We start from the raw sequence: 20,651 nt of genomic DNA, 5'->3' as shown, positions 1-20,651 counted from the left end.
CTCCCTCCAATTCTATTTTGATTTAGTCCCTACTCTCCCCCACACTGTTTTGATCACACAGCATTGCCCTTTGATGTGAAGGGCAGTGTTTGTCACTGGCCACCCGGGTGTTTTCCTATCTTCCTGGTGGTGGAATTTGAATAAAGATTCGTGCACTTTGTGTCTTCCACTGTGTCTCACACCTGCACACACACACTATGGGTGCTGGGGATAAAATAAGCACTACCGCACTTAGGTGGTAGTGTGGGGGTTAAATTTAAAAAAAAGAAAAAAAAAAATTAACAGGGGATTTCACACACACCATGGGTGCTGGGGATAAAATAAGCACTACCGCACTTAGGTGGTAGTGTGGGGGTTAAAAAAAAAAATGAAAAAAAAAATTAACAGGGGATTTAGAATCTCCTCAGTTTGTGAGACTGGCTTTGAGCTGGCTGGCCACAGCCAGTGTGTTCTGATGCTGTTGGTTTCTGTTTTTTTGGGAAACCTGACTCCTAAATTGGCTGTTAACTGGTATTCCTTTCTATTGAGGACTGACTTCTAAACTGGGCAAAACCTGCTGTGCTTTTCCAGCACCACTCTCATCTAGATCCTGACTTCTAAACTGGCTGACTTACACAGTCAATGTGTTACGGGTGTAATTCAGTTCTTATTAGGGAACTGTTGTTTCACTGGCTTGTGTGTTATTCGTTTTCTTTTACTTGAGAAAAGGACTGTGCTGATATTGTGGCAGAGCTTAGGCCTTGCACTTTGGTTTTCTTTGTTTTTGTATGTGTTTTCACTTTTTTGGCATTTGGACTGAGCCCCTGTGAGAAAATGCACCTTTCCAGATGAGCTGTTCCTGTGGGTAGGCCTGCCCCTTTGTTGGTGGACTAGGCCTCTGTAAAGACTGAACACCTGTGTGTGTGTGTGTGTTGGGAGGTGAGCATTCGCTCTTTCCTGGAGTTTGGGAGTGGACCAAACCACTGTGAGTTAACTGCATGTACTCTGTTCCTGTAAGTGGGCCTGGTTCCCTGTGGATAAACCAGGCCTCTATGGAGACTGAACACTTGTGTGTGTGCTGTGGGGTGTGTACCTGCTGCCTTCAGGAGTGGACTCTGCTTTTGGTTGTGGACTCTATCTCTGACAGTGCATTCTGTATCTGGAGTGGACTCTGTTCCTGGGAATGGACTCTACATTTTGAAGAGAACTGTTTATGGTAATGGTCTCTGTGTAGCAGAAAGGACTCTGTTTGTTGGCGTTTGACAGGCCTCACTGTGAGGTGGGAGGCTCATAGGTCGCCCCAAAAGCTTTCAGCCTGACAGCTGGAGGGTGGGCAGGCTGTCCTGTGAACCAGAAGGTAGGTAGGCTGCCCCGAAGGCTGGAAGGTGGGCAGGTTACCCTGATGCCAGTTGCCCCGAAGCCAGAAACTGGGTCAGCCGTTCTGAGCGCTGTCGTCCCGAGAAGGGGTAATCGGGATGGACTGTCCTTGAGGTGGCTGGAAGGTGTGACAGAGCAGCTGGGAGCTAGAAGGTGCATTGGGGCAGTCTGAGATCCAGAAGGCTAATGGGCTGCCCTGTGCTTCGTCGTCCCTGTGTGTCCTAGAGGTGGTCGAAAAGTTGTCAGGGCAGTCCACAAGCTAGCTGGTGTATCAGGGTGGGTGAGAGCTGTCCTACAAGTGGCCGGAAGGCGCGAGAGGATGTTTAGGGAAGCCAAAAGGTGGGTAGGCTGTCCTGATCTTGGGGGGCGGTGTGGAAACAGGACGGACTGTCTGAGAGGTGGTCGGAAGGTGTGTCAGGGCGGACTGAGAGCCAGAAGGAGCATGGGCAGTCTGAGAGCCGGAAGGGCGGGCTGCCTTTGAGTGGCCAGAAGGTGGGAGGGATGGGTGGTTTGCTGGGTTGCCGGGGGTGTCTATGATATATACACTGTTTTTATTGTTTGGCTTATCGGACTGTCTGTATGTGATTGCATTTACTGTTTCCTCCTTTATTAATGTAAGCTGGGATTCAAGGTTCGCCCTCGTTTCCCTGTGAACTGATTGTACATTGGGGTTTGGGGTTTGGCTTTGCTGCCCCTTTCCCCTGTAAATTGCTGTTTCTTGTATATCGCTGTTCATGTAAACAGGAGAAAGTGAGGACTGCAGATGCTGGAGATCAGAGCTGAAAATGTGTTGCTGGAAAAGCGCAGCAGGTCAGGCAGCATCCAGGGAACAGGAGAATCGACGTTTCGGGCATAAGCCCTTCTTCAGAAATCTGAAGGGCTCATGCCCGAAATGTCGATTCTCCTGCTCCTTGGATGCTGCCTCATCTGCTGCGCTTTTCCAGCAACACATTTTCAGCGCTGTTCATGTAAACAGTTTGTAATTTGTACTGGTTAATAAAACTTAAAAAAATTAATAGGGAATTTATAACGTCCTCAGTTCAGGGGATTGACTCTGAGCTGGCTGACCACAGCCAGAATACTGCGCACAAGTAAGTGAAGGGTGACTTGGTGATGGGGTATTGACCTCTGTGTAGCTTTTCAGTGGCGATGAGAGTGGGATCCTCAGCAAGCCCACAACAAAGCCGAGCCTCGGCCTGGAAAATTCCCTTATCTGTGGGAAATTGCAAATTGCTTAGCAACATCCCAGTACCTGCCCAGGTTGACAGCGCTAAGGACGGCCTACCTGCCTGCCCCTACAGATTAAAATTAATGTTTGGTTCAATGGTCACCAATTTCTCTTGGAGATTGATGCTGGCGCAGCTGTATCTGTGATTGCAGAATCTGTCGTTAACAAGATTCACTTGGGACTCCAACCCTTACATTTGCACAAGACCTCAGCCAGACTGAGAACATATACTGGGGAACCATTGCAGATTAAGGGTATGACTTCAGCTCCAGTCTCCTATGAGAAGTAGCTGGTGCAGTAACCACTGATGGAAGTGAAAGGCTCAGGCCCAGGCCTATTGGGGTGGAATTGGTTGGAAAAGATTTGCCTGGATTGGCTCAACATTTTTCAATTAGAAAATGGCTGCCTCAGTGAAGTTCTAGTGAAATACCCAGGCATTTTTCAGGAAGGGCTTGGGACTATCAAAGGGGCCAAAGCCACATTGCATGTTGACCAGGAAGCAATTCTGAGATTTTGCAAGGCCCACCTGGTGCCATTTGCCATGTGGGTGAAAGTAGAGGCAGAAATCAGGAGGCTGGAGAGCAAAGTAACCATCCAACCAGTGCAGTTCATAGAATGAACAGCTGGTCATTCTGATAGTGAAGCTTGATGGCTCAGTTCGCCTTTGTGGCAATTTTTAAGCAAATGGTAAATCGCATCTCACAGCTTGATAAATACCCGATCCCTCGCATAGAGAACTTGTACACAGAGTTGGTGAGGGGGTTGGCTATCCTTTACAGAGCTGGACATGAGTCATGCCTACCTACAATTACAACTGGATGAGAAGCTCCTGAAGCACGTACAATTAACACCCATAAGGGTTTACTCCAATGTACAAGACTGTCATTTGGGATATCATCAGTATACACCTTTTTCCAACGGACCATGGAGAATATTTTACAAGGGCTACCCCAGGTTGCCATTTGTCTGGATGATGTGCTAATAACTGGGAAAACCAATATAGAGCACTGGGAGGGTATTATTTCAACCTGCATCAACTTAAAGGGCCAAAGCAGCATTGTCACAATTTTCTATTCAGTTTCCTTCACTGTAGCCACAAAATTACTACCAGTAAGGAATTTCCCTTAGTGGAGTGCCCACTGCATGCAAAACACCTTTCCTGTCACTCAATAAAATTGAGGTCAATGTATATATGTATAGTGTAACAACATGAAGTAATAATACCTCAGATGTCTGACACTTCAACTTCATAATTTTTGCCTAAACTGAACATTTATTTGATTTAAGATGGGTAGGGCTCTGTTGTGAAGGGTTCCCATCCAAATCTTTATATCTACCTGCTCAGTCTACCTGCTGTATAACCTGTGGCAACACAAAGGAAAATCTTCACAATTATTAGCGAGCTATTATGTGCGGTTTAGCCTATACTGTAGAATGAAATCTGGAAGAGGGAAACAGAGCAAAACAGGAAAAGCTGCTGGAAAATGGAGGCAGAGAGGGGCCCATTGCAGAGAGTGGTCAGGGACAGGTTTCCTATCTGAACTTCAGCTCAGACAAGTGCCTGAGGCTTCTTTATTTTCCTAAGGGCATCTTTACCAAAATCTGCCATGTGCTGCAACCAAAACTGCAGAACTAGAACAAGACCTGGACCATATTGCTAGTAGCTGAAGTGATTCTGGTGATAAACGTTTATGCACCTGTCTCCTCCAGGCTGCATTTGGAAGTATTTGATACATTGAAATGGCTGCTCTGTGTTTTTCAATATTCATTATATTTCTCTATTCATTATACTTAATTCCCTGTTGCTAGAAAGAAGCACAAAAAGTCAACATTATGCTTTGCTGGAATGCAGGCTTTGCCAAGATGTAAGATTTCAGTGATTGCATACACATCACTTGTTCACTCTGCCCTAAATCAGAAAAGTAAAAGGTTTTACTTCCTTAATGTCCAATTGGTGTGTGACCAAATACCAACTTTGCAGGTCAATGTCCATTACCCTGGAACTCATTGCCTGAAAGAGTGGTAAAGGCAGAAATGCTCATATCACTTAAGAGGTATTTACCTGTGCATTTGCGGTGCCAAGGCAAACAAGGCAATGCTGGAAAATGGGATTAGAATAGTTATGTGTTTGCTTATGACCGCCTGATGGGCTGAAGAGCCTTCTTCTGTGTTGTAGACAGAAGACTCGATAAGTATGTCCAGAGTGCTGTTATGAAGCACGTTCTATGTTTGGAAGGATGTAGAATTTGAAGATGTATTGTCTGATTTTGATAATTTTGATAATAAACTTCTTGTAGTTCCAGATCCAAGTCCTGAACACTCCAGGTCCATGGGTGACATGATAGCTCAGTGGTTAGCACTGCTGCCTCACAGTACCAGGGACCTGGATTCAATTCCAGGCAACCTACGTGCAGTATTACCTTCACCCCGTGCTTTGCTTTGCTGGGTGCTTTGCTTTCCTCCCAAAGTCCAAAGATGAGTATGTTAGGTGGGTTGGCCACGCTAGTGTCTACAGGGTATGCAGGCCAGGTGGATTAGCTAGAGTAAATGCAGGTTTATGGGGATAGGGTAGAGGTCTGGGTGGGATGCTGTTTGGAGGGTCATGCAGAATCAATGGTCCAGATGGCCTCTTTCTGTACTGTAGTGATTCCATGATGTCTGCTGTCTCCTTCTGAGCTTTATTGTGGAGGGCACCCTGCACTCTTCACAATGTCACATAGTGACATGACACTGTAATCTTTTGCTTTAAATTCTGTGTCTTATGGTTTTATACTCCACAACCACCTGATGAAGGAGCAGCGCTCTGAAAGCTAGTGCTTCCAAATAAACCTGTTGGACTGTAACCTGGTATTGTGTGATTTTTAACTTTGTTCACCCCAGTCCAACACTGGCTCCTCCACATCATAAATAATGAAGTGTACCTCAAAGTAAAGCTTACATGTGTTAAAATAAAAATGATCAAAACATTAATTGTCACACTTTGTTGAGTGAACTGAAATGAGAAATCTTGTACAATCCATTATGGCTGGTCTCATATTTCTGCCAGAGAAAAGTTGAAGTGCAGACACAGGATTGATCACCTCTTCATGTGTAAGCATTGCCTTTTGCCATTTCTGTTGACAATTAACTCCAATTTCTCACTTAACATTTTATTTACAACATTGCTTAATTGTCAGGGCCATGTTACCAGTTTCCTTGACAGACCTCCTTTAACTAAGTACTGCTTTGATGGTTAGCCAACTGCATGTGTGTAGACAATACGATCTGGAAGTTAATGGGAAATTAGTCAGCGCAGTGATTCCTGTTATCTGAAGGAGTGTCATGCGCACACTTCTAAGATTCATCCTGCCAAAGCTCTTCAACAGGAAACTGATAGTTTGGAAAACAACTGCCATTAATTGTTGGATCACAGCTTCTTGGAAACACTTGACAATTACCATTTGAATGGTCTTTCATGAGTTCCTCATCACCTCTTTTAAAAAAAACTTGAAATGAGCTTAAACCTAATAGTATGTGTATGGCAGACCATTTTTTTGAGAAGAAAGTAATTCAGGTGATATAGATTTTAATGTGGCTTTAAAATTACTTGTCTCTTATTTGCATTACAAATTACTGGGAATATTAAACCTGAAAGGAATCCTATAATGTAAATTTTCTGGTTCTGTGCTGAGGTTCTTTCTGTTCCCAGTTTTGTGAAGAATGCGTGTAGATAGGTTGCTGCAGAATGCTCAAAGTTGTTGAACGCCCTTCATGGAAAATCGTATGGAAAACAACACCATAAATTCATCAGGAAGCGGTCAACACGTAAAGTCTTCAAGTTCTGCAGGAAAAGAATATCGGAGTTTGTGTCACATGGTTCCAAGCAGACTATCTCATGATTTTGTAAACCTCTATAAGGTCACCTCTCAGTCTCTGACACTCCAGGGAAGACAGCCCCAGCCTATTGAATGACTCCCTATAGCTCAATTCCTCCAACCCTGGCAACATTCTTCCAAATCTTTTCTGAACCCTTTCTTACCATTAAGTATTTAAGTCCTGCTAAGATTTGCTTTCCTAAAATGCAGCACCTTGCATTTATGTAAATTAAACTCTATCTGTCACTCTCAGCTCAATGGCCCTGATCAAGATCCCGTTGTAGTCTGAGGTAACCTTCTTCACTGACTGCAACATCTTCAATTTTGCTGTCAACTGCAAACTTACTAACTATACCTCTTAGAGGAAGTGGTGGAGACTCGTACAATTGCAACATTTAAAAGGCATCTGGATGGGTACATGAATAGGAAGGGTTTGGAGGGATATGGGCCAGATGCTGGCAGGTGGGACTAGATTGAGTTGGGATATCTGGTCAGCATGGATGACTTGGACCGAAGGGTCTGTTTCCGTGCTGTACATCTCTATGACTCTATGACAAAGACTTACAAACCATGACATAGCTTGGCTGGTAACACCTGGAGTCTCAAGCCCTCCACATGGTACTACATGGGCTGTGGTGGGGAAGAGACTATTGTACATCTGCTTGAGGAATTTTTCTTTTTGAAGAAGATTTGGAGAGATATGGAGTGTTTTTTCTTGAAGTTCTTTCCAAGTAACTCCATGAAGCAAGACCTTTTGCTTTACAGGTTGTTCTCAGAGAAACATACAGACATAAAGATCAGCTGCGATTGGCGGACCATCCACTGATGAAGGACTCTTTCTGGTCCGCCAAAAACCTGTGGGTCTACCTGCAGCAGAAGTGAAATGTCGCTGTTTAAGGCCTTTCAGTCATCATATGCTGAGGGCTAAAACTGTTTAGAAATCCTCAGGTTGTATATCTGACTAAGAATGTACCTTGTGAATATCATAAACATTGAAACTATATTGATGCACCTCAGAGAGGTAAATGCAGTATGAAGAGAAGTTGAATTTTACTGCATTTTCTGTAATTTTCAAGTTCAACTGTTTTGTAATGCACTTTCACAAATTTTTTAAATAAACTACATTTTTGGGGAAAAAACTGGATACGTTTTCTTGTTCCTGAATGCAGAGAACTGTTCTGAAGAAGGGTTATTGGACCTGAAGTGTTAACTCTGCTTTCTCTCCACACATACTGCCAGAACTGACTTTTCCAGGATTTTCTGTTTTTTTCTTTAACTTTGTTTCTCACAACATCAATGATGGGGACAGTGATTCTCAAAAATGGCTCAATATACTTGCTCAGATGGGCAATAAATGTTACCCTTGCTAGTGACAGACATATTTTACGGGTATTTTATAAAGAAATGTTCATAAAGCTTGGCTTTATAGATTTCACATTGCTTCTTGTATGTATACATATTTTGGCAGTGAATTCTCAACTTACAATTGAAAGCTTTGGGTCCTACAGATCTTCATAGGGCTTTAGATATTAAATCATGATAACACTGCATGGCTATATGATGCATGGCCACTTACTAGTACACAGGGTAGTTTGTGGTTTGGGGATATGCCTGTCACAACGCTCTGCTTGAAGTTGTAACATCTGAAGATTACCTTTCATCTTGTAGAAAGCAAGAAACAAATTGGAGGACAGTTCAGAAGTGTTACACGCACATTTAAGAAAATATTATTTGGTCTAGTTTATATGAGATTCCAGTCCCACACTTTGTATGTGATACTTAAGACAACTGGGAATGCTTGACACATTCTAGGTTGCGAAGTGTTTCCCACATCCTCAAGAATAAGTCTAAAACAATGCCAGCCAGTACCTCTAAGGAAAAATGTTGACATTTGTATTCATATTGAATCAAAATTTACGTGCAGATAATAGTATGTTTAATTATAAAAAAATGTTTGTACAGTAGACCATTTGGTCTGGCAGGCCATTATTGTGTTTGTGACTCCACGCAAGCCTCCTTCCACTGCTTTTTGTCTGATTCTGGTATCCTGATCGTAATTTTTTGCATCTTTTACTTTGCCAACATGTCCAGTTTATAATATGAAAATGAGAATTAAGTGTGACTGAACCAAATTCTATACAAGTTTAACATAAGCTTTCTGTTTTTTAATTCTATTGTTATAGAATTTTTTTTTGACTTTTTCCCCTACAGCCTTCTTAACCAGTGCTGATATACTTTTTGATCTGTGAATTTGAGTACTAAGATTGCTTTGTTTCTCTACCCCATTTCAGCACTTGTTTTCCAAATGTGACCACTTTATTCTTCATCTCAAGTTATACTGCAAAATTATTCATGTCTTCCTATATTTTGTTGCAAATTCTCTGTATAACTACACAACTTACATTGGTGCATCTGCAAATTTTGAAATTATACATCCAATTAACAAGCCCAAATTGTTTAAATAAATGATGAACAAGAATGGTCCCAGCATAATTTTGGAACACCACTTTCTAACATTTGGCAATCTGACCATTTCCTTCCTTGTAGCTAGCTTGATACTTTCTACTAGTAGCCCCTGACTCTTCTGTATCCTACTTTATGAAGCATGTTTTTTTAATCCAAGTTTAATATCTACTGCATTACTCTCTGTACCCTGCCTGTTACTTCATGCAAGAATCAAGAAGGTTCCTCAAACATGACCTTCCTTTTTGATATTTGCTATTGTAGTTTTAATTTCTCGTTTTTTTCCTATTCCATTCTTACTTAACGATTCCATTAGCTTTCTATACTGGTGTTAAACTAATTGTTCTATATTTTCCTGTGCGATTTCTTCTCACTGTTTTACACAGAAGTCATGTTAGCTGTCTTCTGAAGACAGCTGACAGTCTTTCGGCATTCCGGTTCTGAATAAGGGTCACTGGACCCGAAACGTTATCTTTATCCAAATGGCAATTCCATGCATACAAATATTTATAATCTATATGGAAGTGTCAATTTGTCTTGGATACAGTAAAACCATTCATAATTTATATGCATGTGCGCATTTGCCTTAAACACAGTAAAAACATTTTTAATTTATATTGGTGTGTATTTGCCTCGGACTCAGCAAAACATTTATAACTTATATGAATGTGTGCATTTGCCTTGGACACAGTAAAAACATTTATAATTTATATGCATGTGTGCATTTGCCTTAAACACAGTAAAAACATTTTAAATTTATATTGATATGTGTATTTGCCTTGGACACAGCAAAACATGTATAACTTATATGCATACGTGCATTTGCCTTGGACACAGTAAAAACATTTAAAACGTATATGCATTTGTCTTGGACACAGTACAGACACTTTAATAATCTATGTGGATTTGTGCATTTGCCTCAGACAGCCTCAGCAGAACTGTCCGATTCCCGGCCGCGTCAGACCGGGGTGCGCACGCGCAGTTGCAGCCGTTCGGAGGCCATGTTTGGCTCGAGTGTTGGATTGTGATTTGTTTTTAGGGGTTCCGGGAAGAAGTTGCTGCTGTTGTTGTTGTTGTTGTTTGTGGGGACGACGGGAGGGGGGGGCTTTGCTGGTTCGTCGGAGGCTGTCTTCTCACCCGCTGCTGTCTTGGCTCCGTTTGTGCTGAATGTAAGGCAGGGGAGGGGGTTGGGATGATTGAGAGGCGCTACCACCTCCCGCAGGAAGGTCCCCGCTGACCCCCCCCCCCCTCCACCCTGCACTTGTTCTGGTTCTTTCTGCCCGGAGCCACCATGTCTGCCCACTCTCAGGGAAGCTTCGACCTGTCCCGGAGGAACCCGCAGGAGGACTTCGAACTGATCCAGAGGATCGGGAGCGGCACCTACGGCGACGTTTACAAGGTTTGTGTACGACACCAGGACGTAGTAGGCCCGAGCGGGTAGAATGGCCTGTTGTGGGAGTGAGGGGGTCCCCGGACCCTTTGACCCCCCTCAGGGGAGAGAGCCGCCACCGTGCCTGAGCTGAAGGGACGGCCCTTCCTCCCGCTCTGGAGGGGGGAGGGGGTTTGTTACTGACTTGTGTATCTCGGGGAGGGTTGCAGCCTTAGCGCGACTGCGTTGGTTGTCTCTGTTTTCATAATTTTAAAAATATTTACGTCCATAAGGCCTGAGATTGCTTAAAACTTGCTCCCTTCCTGGCCTCCGCCACTCTTCCTAGTGTGGGAATTTCAGGCTGGATCCGGTTAGTATTGTGGCTACAGGGCCAGTCGCAATTTGAGAGTTCAGATCCCCCCCCCACACCAAAAAAAACTCTAAATTGTCATTCGGTTTTTTTCTCTTGAAGTAACGAAGTCGGCGTAGAACCAACACGAAAGTCAACAAATCTGTTGTCAAAATCCCAGTGACGCCCTTGGGGAAGAAAATCTTTTGTTCCCACCCAGGTCTGGCTTGTGTAAAAGAGAAAATTTTAACAGGAGACGTTTGCAAAACGTGTCTGGGTAGAAAAAAGTAGGGACAGAACTGTTTTTTGACGGTATGTTGACATCCAGAGGACACTGTTTTATGGTGACTGGAAAGAAGCAATGGTGACAAGAAAAAACTTTTCACGTAGAACTGTTTAGGATCTGGTATACTCCCAACTGAGCACGTGGTGGAGGCAGATTCTTTGAGGGCCTTCAGAAGAGATTTGGATAATCCACTGAAGTCGGAAAAAATGCGAAGGACTATGAAGTGCGTAAAAGGAGCTGAAAGTTGTCCTTCCAGACAACTGGCATGAGCACACTGTGGGAAATGGTCTTTTGGCCTGTTGTGATCAGTTTCTGAATGTATTCTATGGTATAACATATCAATGCTTCACTAATTTGTCAGCTGTTAATTACAGTAGTTGGCAAGGCAACTAGAAATGGTCAATAAATGCTGGTGCTGTTGAGATTCTCTTACTTTGAGAATAAATGTATGAAAAATTCTCCATGAAACATTGTGTAATTTGTGTTACATATTCCGTGCTGTCATTTTCTGGAACTCGAGTTATCCCAGAGATGATGTTGGAAAGGTTCAAATAATGATAATAACTTCACTCCATCCCTGATGCTTAAAATCAATAACAGTGTTAAATTTGCTGAATAATCTAACTGATAGCCACTTCAACTATGACACAACAGTGCTAGAGGGTTCCAAACTAGTCAAGTTTTCAGGTTGCCTGATTAGCTGTGAATTTCATTGGGGTCTTTAAACTTCATTCAAGTAATCAAATGTTCTGATAGCCAGATAAGTTCTAAGTTGAGATTTTAGTTCATTAAATGTTCACTAAATGGCTGTAAGAGCCCAATAATGCTGATCTTGTGTATTTTATGCAATGCTATGCTTTCAATACAAATTCACCAATTTGTTTAAAGCTACTTGAAAATTTTGTTCGAAGTGCAACAGATCATGCCTATTGCTCCTAAATGAGTTTCTATTAAATAATCAGTTATGCGTTTTTATCTAGGATTTTTATCAGACGTTGGTCCCATCTTACTTTCTATCCATCTTCATGCTCACTGCGTTACTTTCTGATGTTACCAAGTGAATTTGCCACTTGAAGATTGGCAGCACTACAGTTTTGTCATTACAACAGATTTCAGCTTCTGATTCTTGGTGTTGAAGGATGCAGGAACTCTGCATCGTTAATGCAGGAAGTTAGACATATGGTGCAAGTTTGTTTGTTTGGCACAATCTTTTTCTCTCTTGCCCACACTTTCACATTTTGGGGTGTTGGACTTTGCTGTCATTCTTTAGCTATTCTAACTTTGGATTGGTTTGCAATTTGATTTTAATCATTTTGTGAATTTTTTTGCTGTTTTAACTGAGGTTCATTTGGAAAATGTTCCTAGGTGTTTAAGCTTTTGTAGAAGCATCCACTTTAATTAGGACCAAAGCTAGATACCATAAAAGTATTTGGAAGATTCTTGTGGTTTTCTCCTGTTCTGCTTTGAGTAAAACTTTTAGTACAGATTGTTAGTGGCATAGTCTTAAAATGAGTTTAAAGACACAACTGGTTGTTCATTATTTCTTCCTCTTTTAAGACAATCATATTCATATAGTGGCATTAAGTAGGTTTTTTTGTATAATTGTCTCACTGCAAATTACATTTTATGCCTTTGCTAGTCACATTAAGAATGACAAGAGAGATAAACTAAGGTGTTTTTAGGCCTATGATTTAACATCAATGGTAGATGACTTAGAATCTGTTTTTCTGGATAGAGTGACTAAGCATTTGAAAATCATTGGTTGATCAGAAAGCAAGAATTTGTAAAGTGCGGCTAGGAGACAACGGAGGCCGTAGATGCTGGAGAAATCAGAGTTGATAAAGTATGGTGCTGGAAAGGGCACAGCAGGTCAGGCAGCATCCAAGAGGCAAGAGAGTTGACGTTTCGGGCAGGACCCTTCTTCAGGACTGGGGTGGGGAAGGGGATTGAGAGATGGGGGGAGAAAAAAATGGGGGCTCTTATCCCTATCTTTGATCCAGAAGGCTCAGCTTTAAGTCCCACCTGCTCGAGAGGTATACCATAACATGTCTGAACAGGCTAATGAAATATATGTATGTCCACCTACCCGTCACCTTCAGATTCAAAACAGGTACAAATCTTTAAGCTATAGGGCAACCCCTCAACCTCCTTTCCCCTCCCCAGTCTTGAAGAAGAGTCCTGCTCAAAATGTCCATTCTCTTGTTCCTCGGATGCTGCCTGACCTGTTGTGTTCTTTCCAGCGCCAAGGTTTATCGACTTTGTAAAGTGCAAGTTATGTCTAATGAATCTAATTGAATTCTTTTAAGGAGATGAATGAGATGGTAGATAAGGAAATTCGAATTAGAATTCCTACAGTGTGGAAACAGGCCCTTCGGCCCAACAAGTCGAACACGACCCTCCAAAGAGTGACCCACCCAGACCCGTTCCCCATCCCTATATTTACTCCTGATTAATGCACCTAGTCTACACATCCCTGAACAGTATGGGCAATTTAGCATGGCCAATTCACGTAATCTGCACATCTTTGGGTTGTGGGAGGAAACCCACACAGACACAGGGAGAATGTGCAAACTCCACACAGTCACCCCAGGAGGGAATCGAACTTGGATCCCTGGTGCTGTGAGGCAGCAGTGCTAACCACTGAGCCACCATGCCGCCCTTGTTCATATAGATTGCTAGGAAGCATTTGACAAGTTTGTACTAAGAGGTAGTTAATAGAAATGAGTATGCATAAAATGGGAGCAATCTCTTGGATGGAATGAAAGAGAGAAATTGAAGAATAAAGCAAAACTCAGACTAACCAATCATTAATTTCAGGTATTTTGTGCAATCAAGATAAAGAAGTGAAATGTAGAGAAAATCTTTCTTTAGGAGAATAATGCATATTTTTGAATAGTATAACTATGCAGTTCTTGAAGGGGCTCTTATCCCTGTATCTGATAGAGGGTCCAGGTTCAAGTCCCACCTGTTTGAGAGATGTACCATAACCTGTCTGAACAGATTGATGAAATAACTATATGTCCACTTACCCTCCTCGCCTTCAGATTCAAAACTGGTACAAATCTTTAAACCATTTATAGGGCAATGCAATGTACATCTTCATGCAATGCCTAAACTTATAGAAGTATTGTTTCACAGGGTGGTTCCAACATTTCAGTACCTCACCCAAGTGACTACTCCTGATGCCTAAGACCGTGCAGTGTGTGTTGGCAAGCTACTTGTGCTATGAAAACCAAACCTAGTTTTTATCTGGATTCCATAAGACTGCATTGATCTACAGGGATTATTGGTTAGGAATCAGGGACGTGATTCTTGCCCGATTTATTTTACTTCTACATTTACTTATTTGCTTTATTATTCCAGGGATTTGGGGGAAATCATTGTTCTTTCTAAATTCAGTTAATTTAACAAAGCTGTGACATTCTGGTATAAAAGCTTAGTTTTGCATACGACAGTGACTCATTGAGCCTGCTCAGTCATGTTGTTTTTGAAGGGTGTGGATTTCTGAATGATACAGGAGAATAAAATTTATTCACTTTTGGCGTATGACTAAAAGGAAAAAAGAATGCTAGGACAGGTATCTCAATTTAAGGAAATAAAGTTAAGCATTCTTACCTTTCATTGAACAAGATGTATAATGGAAGAGAGAAATAGCATTGGCAAGAAGATACTTTGAGTACTAGTTGAGGGAGGAGACAAAATTACTTTGTAGATAAAATCCCAATGGTCAATAAAGTATGAGCCTATTGGTGAATGGCGACAGATTGTACTGACATAAAGAATCGTAAGTGAAAACCAGTTCTGTCCTGATGAGGTCTGTGTATTAGTATCTCCATTTTAAAATGAAAAAAGTTTTGATCTGGTCCTTGATAAGTCAGTCCATGCATCTTCCAAAGTACAGTCTTGAATTTTCTTAAAAATAAAACAATTATTTAGAGTAATGAGGCAGCTTTTTTATTTAACTTCAGTCAAATACAATATAGCACTTGAAATCTTAAGAGCAACAGCTAGTGGAGTAACTGCATTGACAATAACATTTGCACACTTGGAGCAAAATTTGCAGTCCTCCTCTATCTTACCTGACCTTCCATTTTTAAACATTTTGTTCTCTAGTTTTAGTAGATTGATGTTTTTAGTTCAATCCTATTTTCTCTGAGAAGTCAAAAGTGTATCTTGAAATAGCTGAAAATGTGTTGCTGGAAAAGCGCAGCAGGTCAGGCAGCATCCAGGGAACAGGAGAATCGACATTTCGGGCATAAGCCCTTCTTCAGGAAACTCATTGAGCCTGCTCAAGTATCTTGAAATACTTCAATCCTTATGCTAATGGTGTTTCCATGGTGTTGATGGCAAAAGATTTTCAAGTATGTGTACCCAGCTGCATTGAAGAAACAGCAGAACTTGTCCAAGTCAGGATGGTGTGCAAATTGGAGTAGTGTATTGAGGCAGTGGGATTTTAATGATCCTAACTGCTATTGTCTTTGTCAGTGATAGGTGTCACAGTGATTCTGTTAGTGGACTATAGGTCATTCTGCTGTAATACTTGTTGCATTTACATTGATTTGTTGTAACACAATTGATGAACTAGGGACACTGTTTCTGAAGTGCAAACTTTTAAAAGTTGTTGCTGTAACACGATTTTCGGATGTTTTCTCACCAACACTATAAGCACTTTTTAAAGCGTGACTTTTCTATAATGCAGGGTTGCACGAGAATGCAACCATCATGTTATAGAAGAACTACCTGTACTGTTGTGTATTCTTTGATTATGTATTCTGCTGTTGTGTGCTGGTGGGGTAAGTGTGGCTGTTGAGGTCTGTAGTCAGAGCATCAGTCAAGTAAGTTGCTTTATGCTAGATGGTAGAGTTGCTTGTATACTGTCAAAAAGCAGTCATTTGTTTGGCACCCGATTACCATTTTTAGATTAGATTCCCTACAGTGTGGAAACAGGTCCTTCGGCCCAACTAGTCCACACCGACCCTCCGAAGAGTAACCCACCCAGGCCCATTTCCCCCTAACTAAATAGGCAATTTAGCCTGGCCAATCCACCTGACCTGCACGTCTTTGGACTGTGGAGGAAACCGGAGCAGCCGGAGGCAACCCACGCTGACACTGGGAGAATGTGCAAACTCCACACAGACAGTCACCCGAGGCTGGGATCGAACCCGGGTCCCTGGCGCTGTGAGGCAGCACGGCTAACCGCTGAGCCACTGTGTCGTCTATTCAGACTACCGGTTACTGGTGTACAGTGGCAGCAGTATGCACCGTACACAAGATATTTTGAAGAAATGCGCTAAGCTTTCTTTGATAACATCTAATGAAAATATGCACACATGAAATAGGAGCAGAAATGCAGCCCTTTGCGCCTGCTCCACCATTCAGTAAGATTGTGGCTGACCTTTGTTTCGTATTCCCCATTCCCATCTACCCCAACTAACCCTTGATTTTCCTCTGCCTACCAAGAACTTACCTACCTGTGTGTTCAAAATATTCAGCCCTAAGTCCAAAAGCTTGTGATTTCAAATAAACCTGTTGGACTATAATCTGGTGTCGTGTGATTTCTTTGTGCACCCAGTCCAACACTGGCACCACATCTTAAAAGATATTCAGTAGTCTCTACCATCTTTTGAGGCAGCAAGTTCCAAATTTTCACATTTCCATCCTGAAAGAGTGACCCGCTGCCTTTAGAGCAGTGATCTGAACCTCTGAACTGTCATACAAGAGAAACCATCCTATTCATTTCCACCTTGTCAAGACCGTATAGAATCTTAATTAACCAAGTCACTTCTCACTCTTTTCAACTCCAGTCGAAACAAGCCCAGCCTGGCCAATCTGTCCTTAAAATAATCCACTTATTCCAGGTAAAACTCTAGTAAACCACCTCCAATGCATTTACATTCTTCCTTTTTAAGTAAGGTGACCAAAACTTCATGCATTGTTTGTGATGTGGTTTCACCAATGCATTGTATAACTGAAACATAACATCCTTAATTTTAGCATGTTTGGAGAAGATTTGTGGCTCAGGTTGAGGTTCTGGATGCAAGTTTGCTCACTGAGTTGGAAGATTCATTTTCAGATGTTCCGTCACCATACTAAGATACCTGTACCAACCAACCCCACTGCTCTGTGGCTGAACATTTCAACCACCACACACACCCCACCCCGCACCAAGTCCATGCAGGTCTTGGCCATTGCCAAACCCTAACCACCCAATACTTGGAGGAAGAAAGCTGTCTATTCCGCCTTTGGACTCTGCAACCACATGGAATTAATGTGAATTTCACCAGTTTCCTCATTTCCCCTCCCCCACCTTATCCCAGTCCCAAGTGTCCTAGTTGGCATCACCCTCTTGACCTGTCCCTCGTCTTTCCCATTTATCCACTCTACCCTCCTCTCTGACCTATTACCTTCTCAGTTACCCTCCCCCCCCCCAGACCCACTCCCTCTCATTTAAATCTCAGTCCTCCGGCTTCATTCCTAATGAAGGGCTTATGCCCGGAACATCGATTCTCCTGCTGGTGCTGCTCGACTTTAGATCTTTTCAGTACCTTGGGTTTTCCTAAGTACACAACTATAATCTCTAATCGAGTCTGACTCCTTCCCCACGATAGATGTCAAGGTAACTGGCCTAAAGTTTCCTGTTTTCATCCTCGGCCCTTTCGTGAACAGGGGGCTGACTTTCCAAATCCACACCCTGTGCACCTATAAGGAATAAGGCAGCAGACCAGATGGAAGCCACCATCAAAAAGTTCCTGTCCCAGACACACCATCTTGATTAACAAATATATTACCATTTCACTGAAATTCCCTCTGTGAATGTACCGTGAATGAATCTACACCACAACAATTTAAAAAGGTGGCTCACCACTCCTTTAAGGGCAATTAAAGTTGGAGGGGGGGTAAATGCTTGATTTTTGCTTGTGATGCTCTTATCATGTGAGCAAATATTTAACAAATTAAGGCATGTGTAGTGAGTTTGGGAAGATTTGGATGGTTAAGGGGATGAATAAACCTTTCAAATCTTTGCAGGAAGTGAGCCAGTGTCCAAGTTGGGTTTCAGATAGGCTACTGTTTTGACAGACTTGGGAAGCTTGGGTGCCTGAGTGCAGGACTGTAATCACGAGAGCCAGCATGCTGGCGGGAGGCACATAACAGGTCTGTAGTTAGAAAGCCACGTGGAAAGTTAGGAGAGACAGTAAAACGAGAGGAAAGTTTAGTGATTTGAGCCTGCAAACTAGCTGGGTTAGCAGTTGAGGTTGCTGCTTTGGGAGACTATTATTTGATGTAGTAGATGTGACTGGGTGGTGTGTGTGAGCTGATGGAATAAGAGTTATCTTCTCACGCAGGGATATGAACCTTGACTAGTTACAAGAGCTGTAGAATTTGAACATAGTAGCAAGATTACAGTCAGTTCTTACATAATGTGATAGTTACGTTCTTGTGCAACCGGTGTTATAGAAAAATTGTGCTTTAGAAACAGCGCTTAAAGTGTTGGCCCTGTAATTGCGTTACAGACAACATATGTTTTAAAACTTTGCATTGTCGAAACAGCAAGCCTAATTTGTCAATTGTGGTACAGCAAATTCGCGTTGACGAAAGGTGCGTTAAAAGTCTGGCTCCCAAGTAGCACTCCATATTTGGTAACGAGAAGTAAAATACAGAAAAAACCTAACTTTTGAACGTACCCCCTCAGTTTAAATTGCTGCAAATGACTGTTTTAAAAACACACCAGCATTTACTACAATCATTGTGTTGCAGTTAGATTCTTAATAAATTAAATGGTGTAATTTTCTTGTTACTTGCCTTTGCACAGAAAGACGAGTTTAATTTCAAGAGCTTTTTCATGAAGTCACAAATGGTGGAAACCTGCTGTACTCATTGTTTTGATTTGGGAGAGGTGCCTAGTTCTGTAGGCAAGATTAGAGTGGTGCTGGAAAAGCACAGCAGTTCAGGCAGCATCCGAGGAGCAGTAAAATCGACGTTTCAGGCAAAAGCCCTTCATCAGGAATACAGGCAGAGAGCCTGAAGGGTAGAGAGATAAATGAGAGTTCTGTAGGCAAGGCTGGCTTTCAGCTTCATGTTGTTGAAGCCACTTCATACTATTGTAATGTAACTTCCACAAAATTCCTCTCTTTGTGTGATTTTCACATGAATTTCACTGACAAACCTAGTACAAAACCAGACTAATGAGTTTAGAATTATCTATTATATTTTACTTAACTGAAATAAAAACATTTAGGGGAGGTGATGGCCTAGTGGTATTATGACTAGACTATTAATCCAGAAACTCAGCTAATGTTCTGGGGACCCAGGTTCAAATCCCGCAGTGGTAGATTGGGGAATTTTAATTCAATTTAAAAAAAAATCTTGAATTAACTATCTGCAGATGATAATGAAACAATTGTCTGGTTCACTAGTGTCCTTCAGGGAAGGAAATCTGCCATCCTCACTTGATCTGGCCTACATTTGACTCCACACTCTCAGCAATGTGCTTGACTCTGAATTGCCCTCTGAAATGGCTGAGCATATCATTCTGTTGTACCAGTTGCTACAAAGTCTCAATAAAATAAAACCGGATGGATCACCTGGCAATGACCGAGGTGCCGGAAAAGACCACGGCAGAAACAGTACTTTCCTTACTAATGTCTTGGGGCTCGTGCTTTAATTGGGAGAGCTATCTCACAAGCTAGTCAAGCAACTGCCTGATATAGTCATACTCATTGAATCGTACCTTACAATGTCCCAGACACTGCCATCACCATTCCTGGATATGTCTTGTCCCACTGACAGGACAGACACGGCAGAGGTGGAGGCACAGTGGTATACAGTTGGTAGGGAGTCGCCCTGGGAGTCCTCAACATTGACTCTGGACACAATGAAGTCTCATAGCATCAGGTTAAACACAGACAAGGTAATCCTGTTGATTACCGTGTACTGTCCTCCCTTGGCTAATGAATTAGTACTCCTCCATGTATACTTGGAGGAAGCACTGAGGATGGCAAGGACACAAACCCTGGGCGATGGATTTCAATTGTCACCACCAATAGTGGCTTAGCAGCAGTACTACCGATCAAGCTGGTTGGATTTTAAAGGACGTAGCTTCTAGCCTGGGTCTGCAGCAGGCGATGAGAGAACCAATAAGAGGGAAAAACAGACTTGATGTTCTCCTTACCGCTATGCTGGCTGCAGATACAAATGTCCGTTACAGTATTGATAAGAGTGACCACTGCACAGTCCTTATGGAGACGAAGTCCTGCCTTCACAATGAAAATATCCTCCATTGTGTTGTGTGGTATTATCATTGTCTACATGGTACAGACTTTGAACAGATCTGGCAACTTGACTTGGCATCCATGATGTGTTGTGGGCCATCAACAGCAGCTGAATTGTACTTCAGCACAACCTGCAACCTCGTGGCCCAGCATATTCCCCACTTAATCATTACCATTAAGTCAAGAGTTCAATCTTGGTTCAATGGAGAGTGCAGAAGAGCATGCCAGGAGTAGCACCAGATGTACTTGAAATTTAGTTGTCGACCTGGTGAAGCTACCAAACAGAACTACTTGCATGCTAAACAGTATAAGCAACAAGTGATGGAGCTGATTGATCACAACCAACCAATCAGATCTGAGCTCTGCAGTCCTGTCATATCCAGTTATGAATGGTGGTGAACAATTAAACAACTCATTGGAGGAGGAGGCTGTACAAATAGCCCCATCCTCGATGATGGAAGAGGCCAGCACATCAGT

The 20,651-nt window shown here is 42.3% G+C and overlaps 1 protein-coding gene across 10 annotated transcripts in view; it reads left to right on the top strand.

Annotated features, from left to right (window-relative positions):
• Positions 1 to 9,905: 9,905 nt before the first annotated feature.
• LOC122552997 (mitogen-activated protein kinase kinase kinase kinase 3) overlaps positions 9,906 to 20,651 on the top strand; it is a 297,582-nt gene continuing 286,836 nt past the window's right edge. For 5 of the 10 annotated variants that reach the window (XM_043696372.2, XM_087991550.1, XM_087991549.1 and 2 more), the window contains exon 1: positions 9,906 to 10,300. In XM_043696372.2, coding sequence (XP_043552307.1) covers positions 10,193 to 10,300 — 108 coding nt within the window. In that variant the 5' untranslated portion in view covers positions 9,906 to 10,192. The remainder of the gene's footprint in view (positions 10,301 to 20,651) is intronic. The other 5 variants (XM_043696367.2, XM_043696365.2, XM_043696361.2 and 2 more) reach the window with 2 other exon arrangements.

The sequence above is a fragment of the Chiloscyllium plagiosum genome, unplaced genomic scaffold (assembly GCF_037043375.1).
Source record: "Chiloscyllium plagiosum isolate Xiang-an unplaced genomic scaffold, Cpla_swu_hap1 HiC_scaffold_10, whole genome shotgun sequence".
NCBI lineage: Eukaryota > Metazoa > Chordata > Chondrichthyes > Orectolobiformes > Hemiscylliidae > Chiloscyllium > Chiloscyllium plagiosum.
The sequence above is the reverse complement of the archived record's forward strand: the minus strand, read 5'-3'. Positions and strand labels throughout refer to the sequence as shown.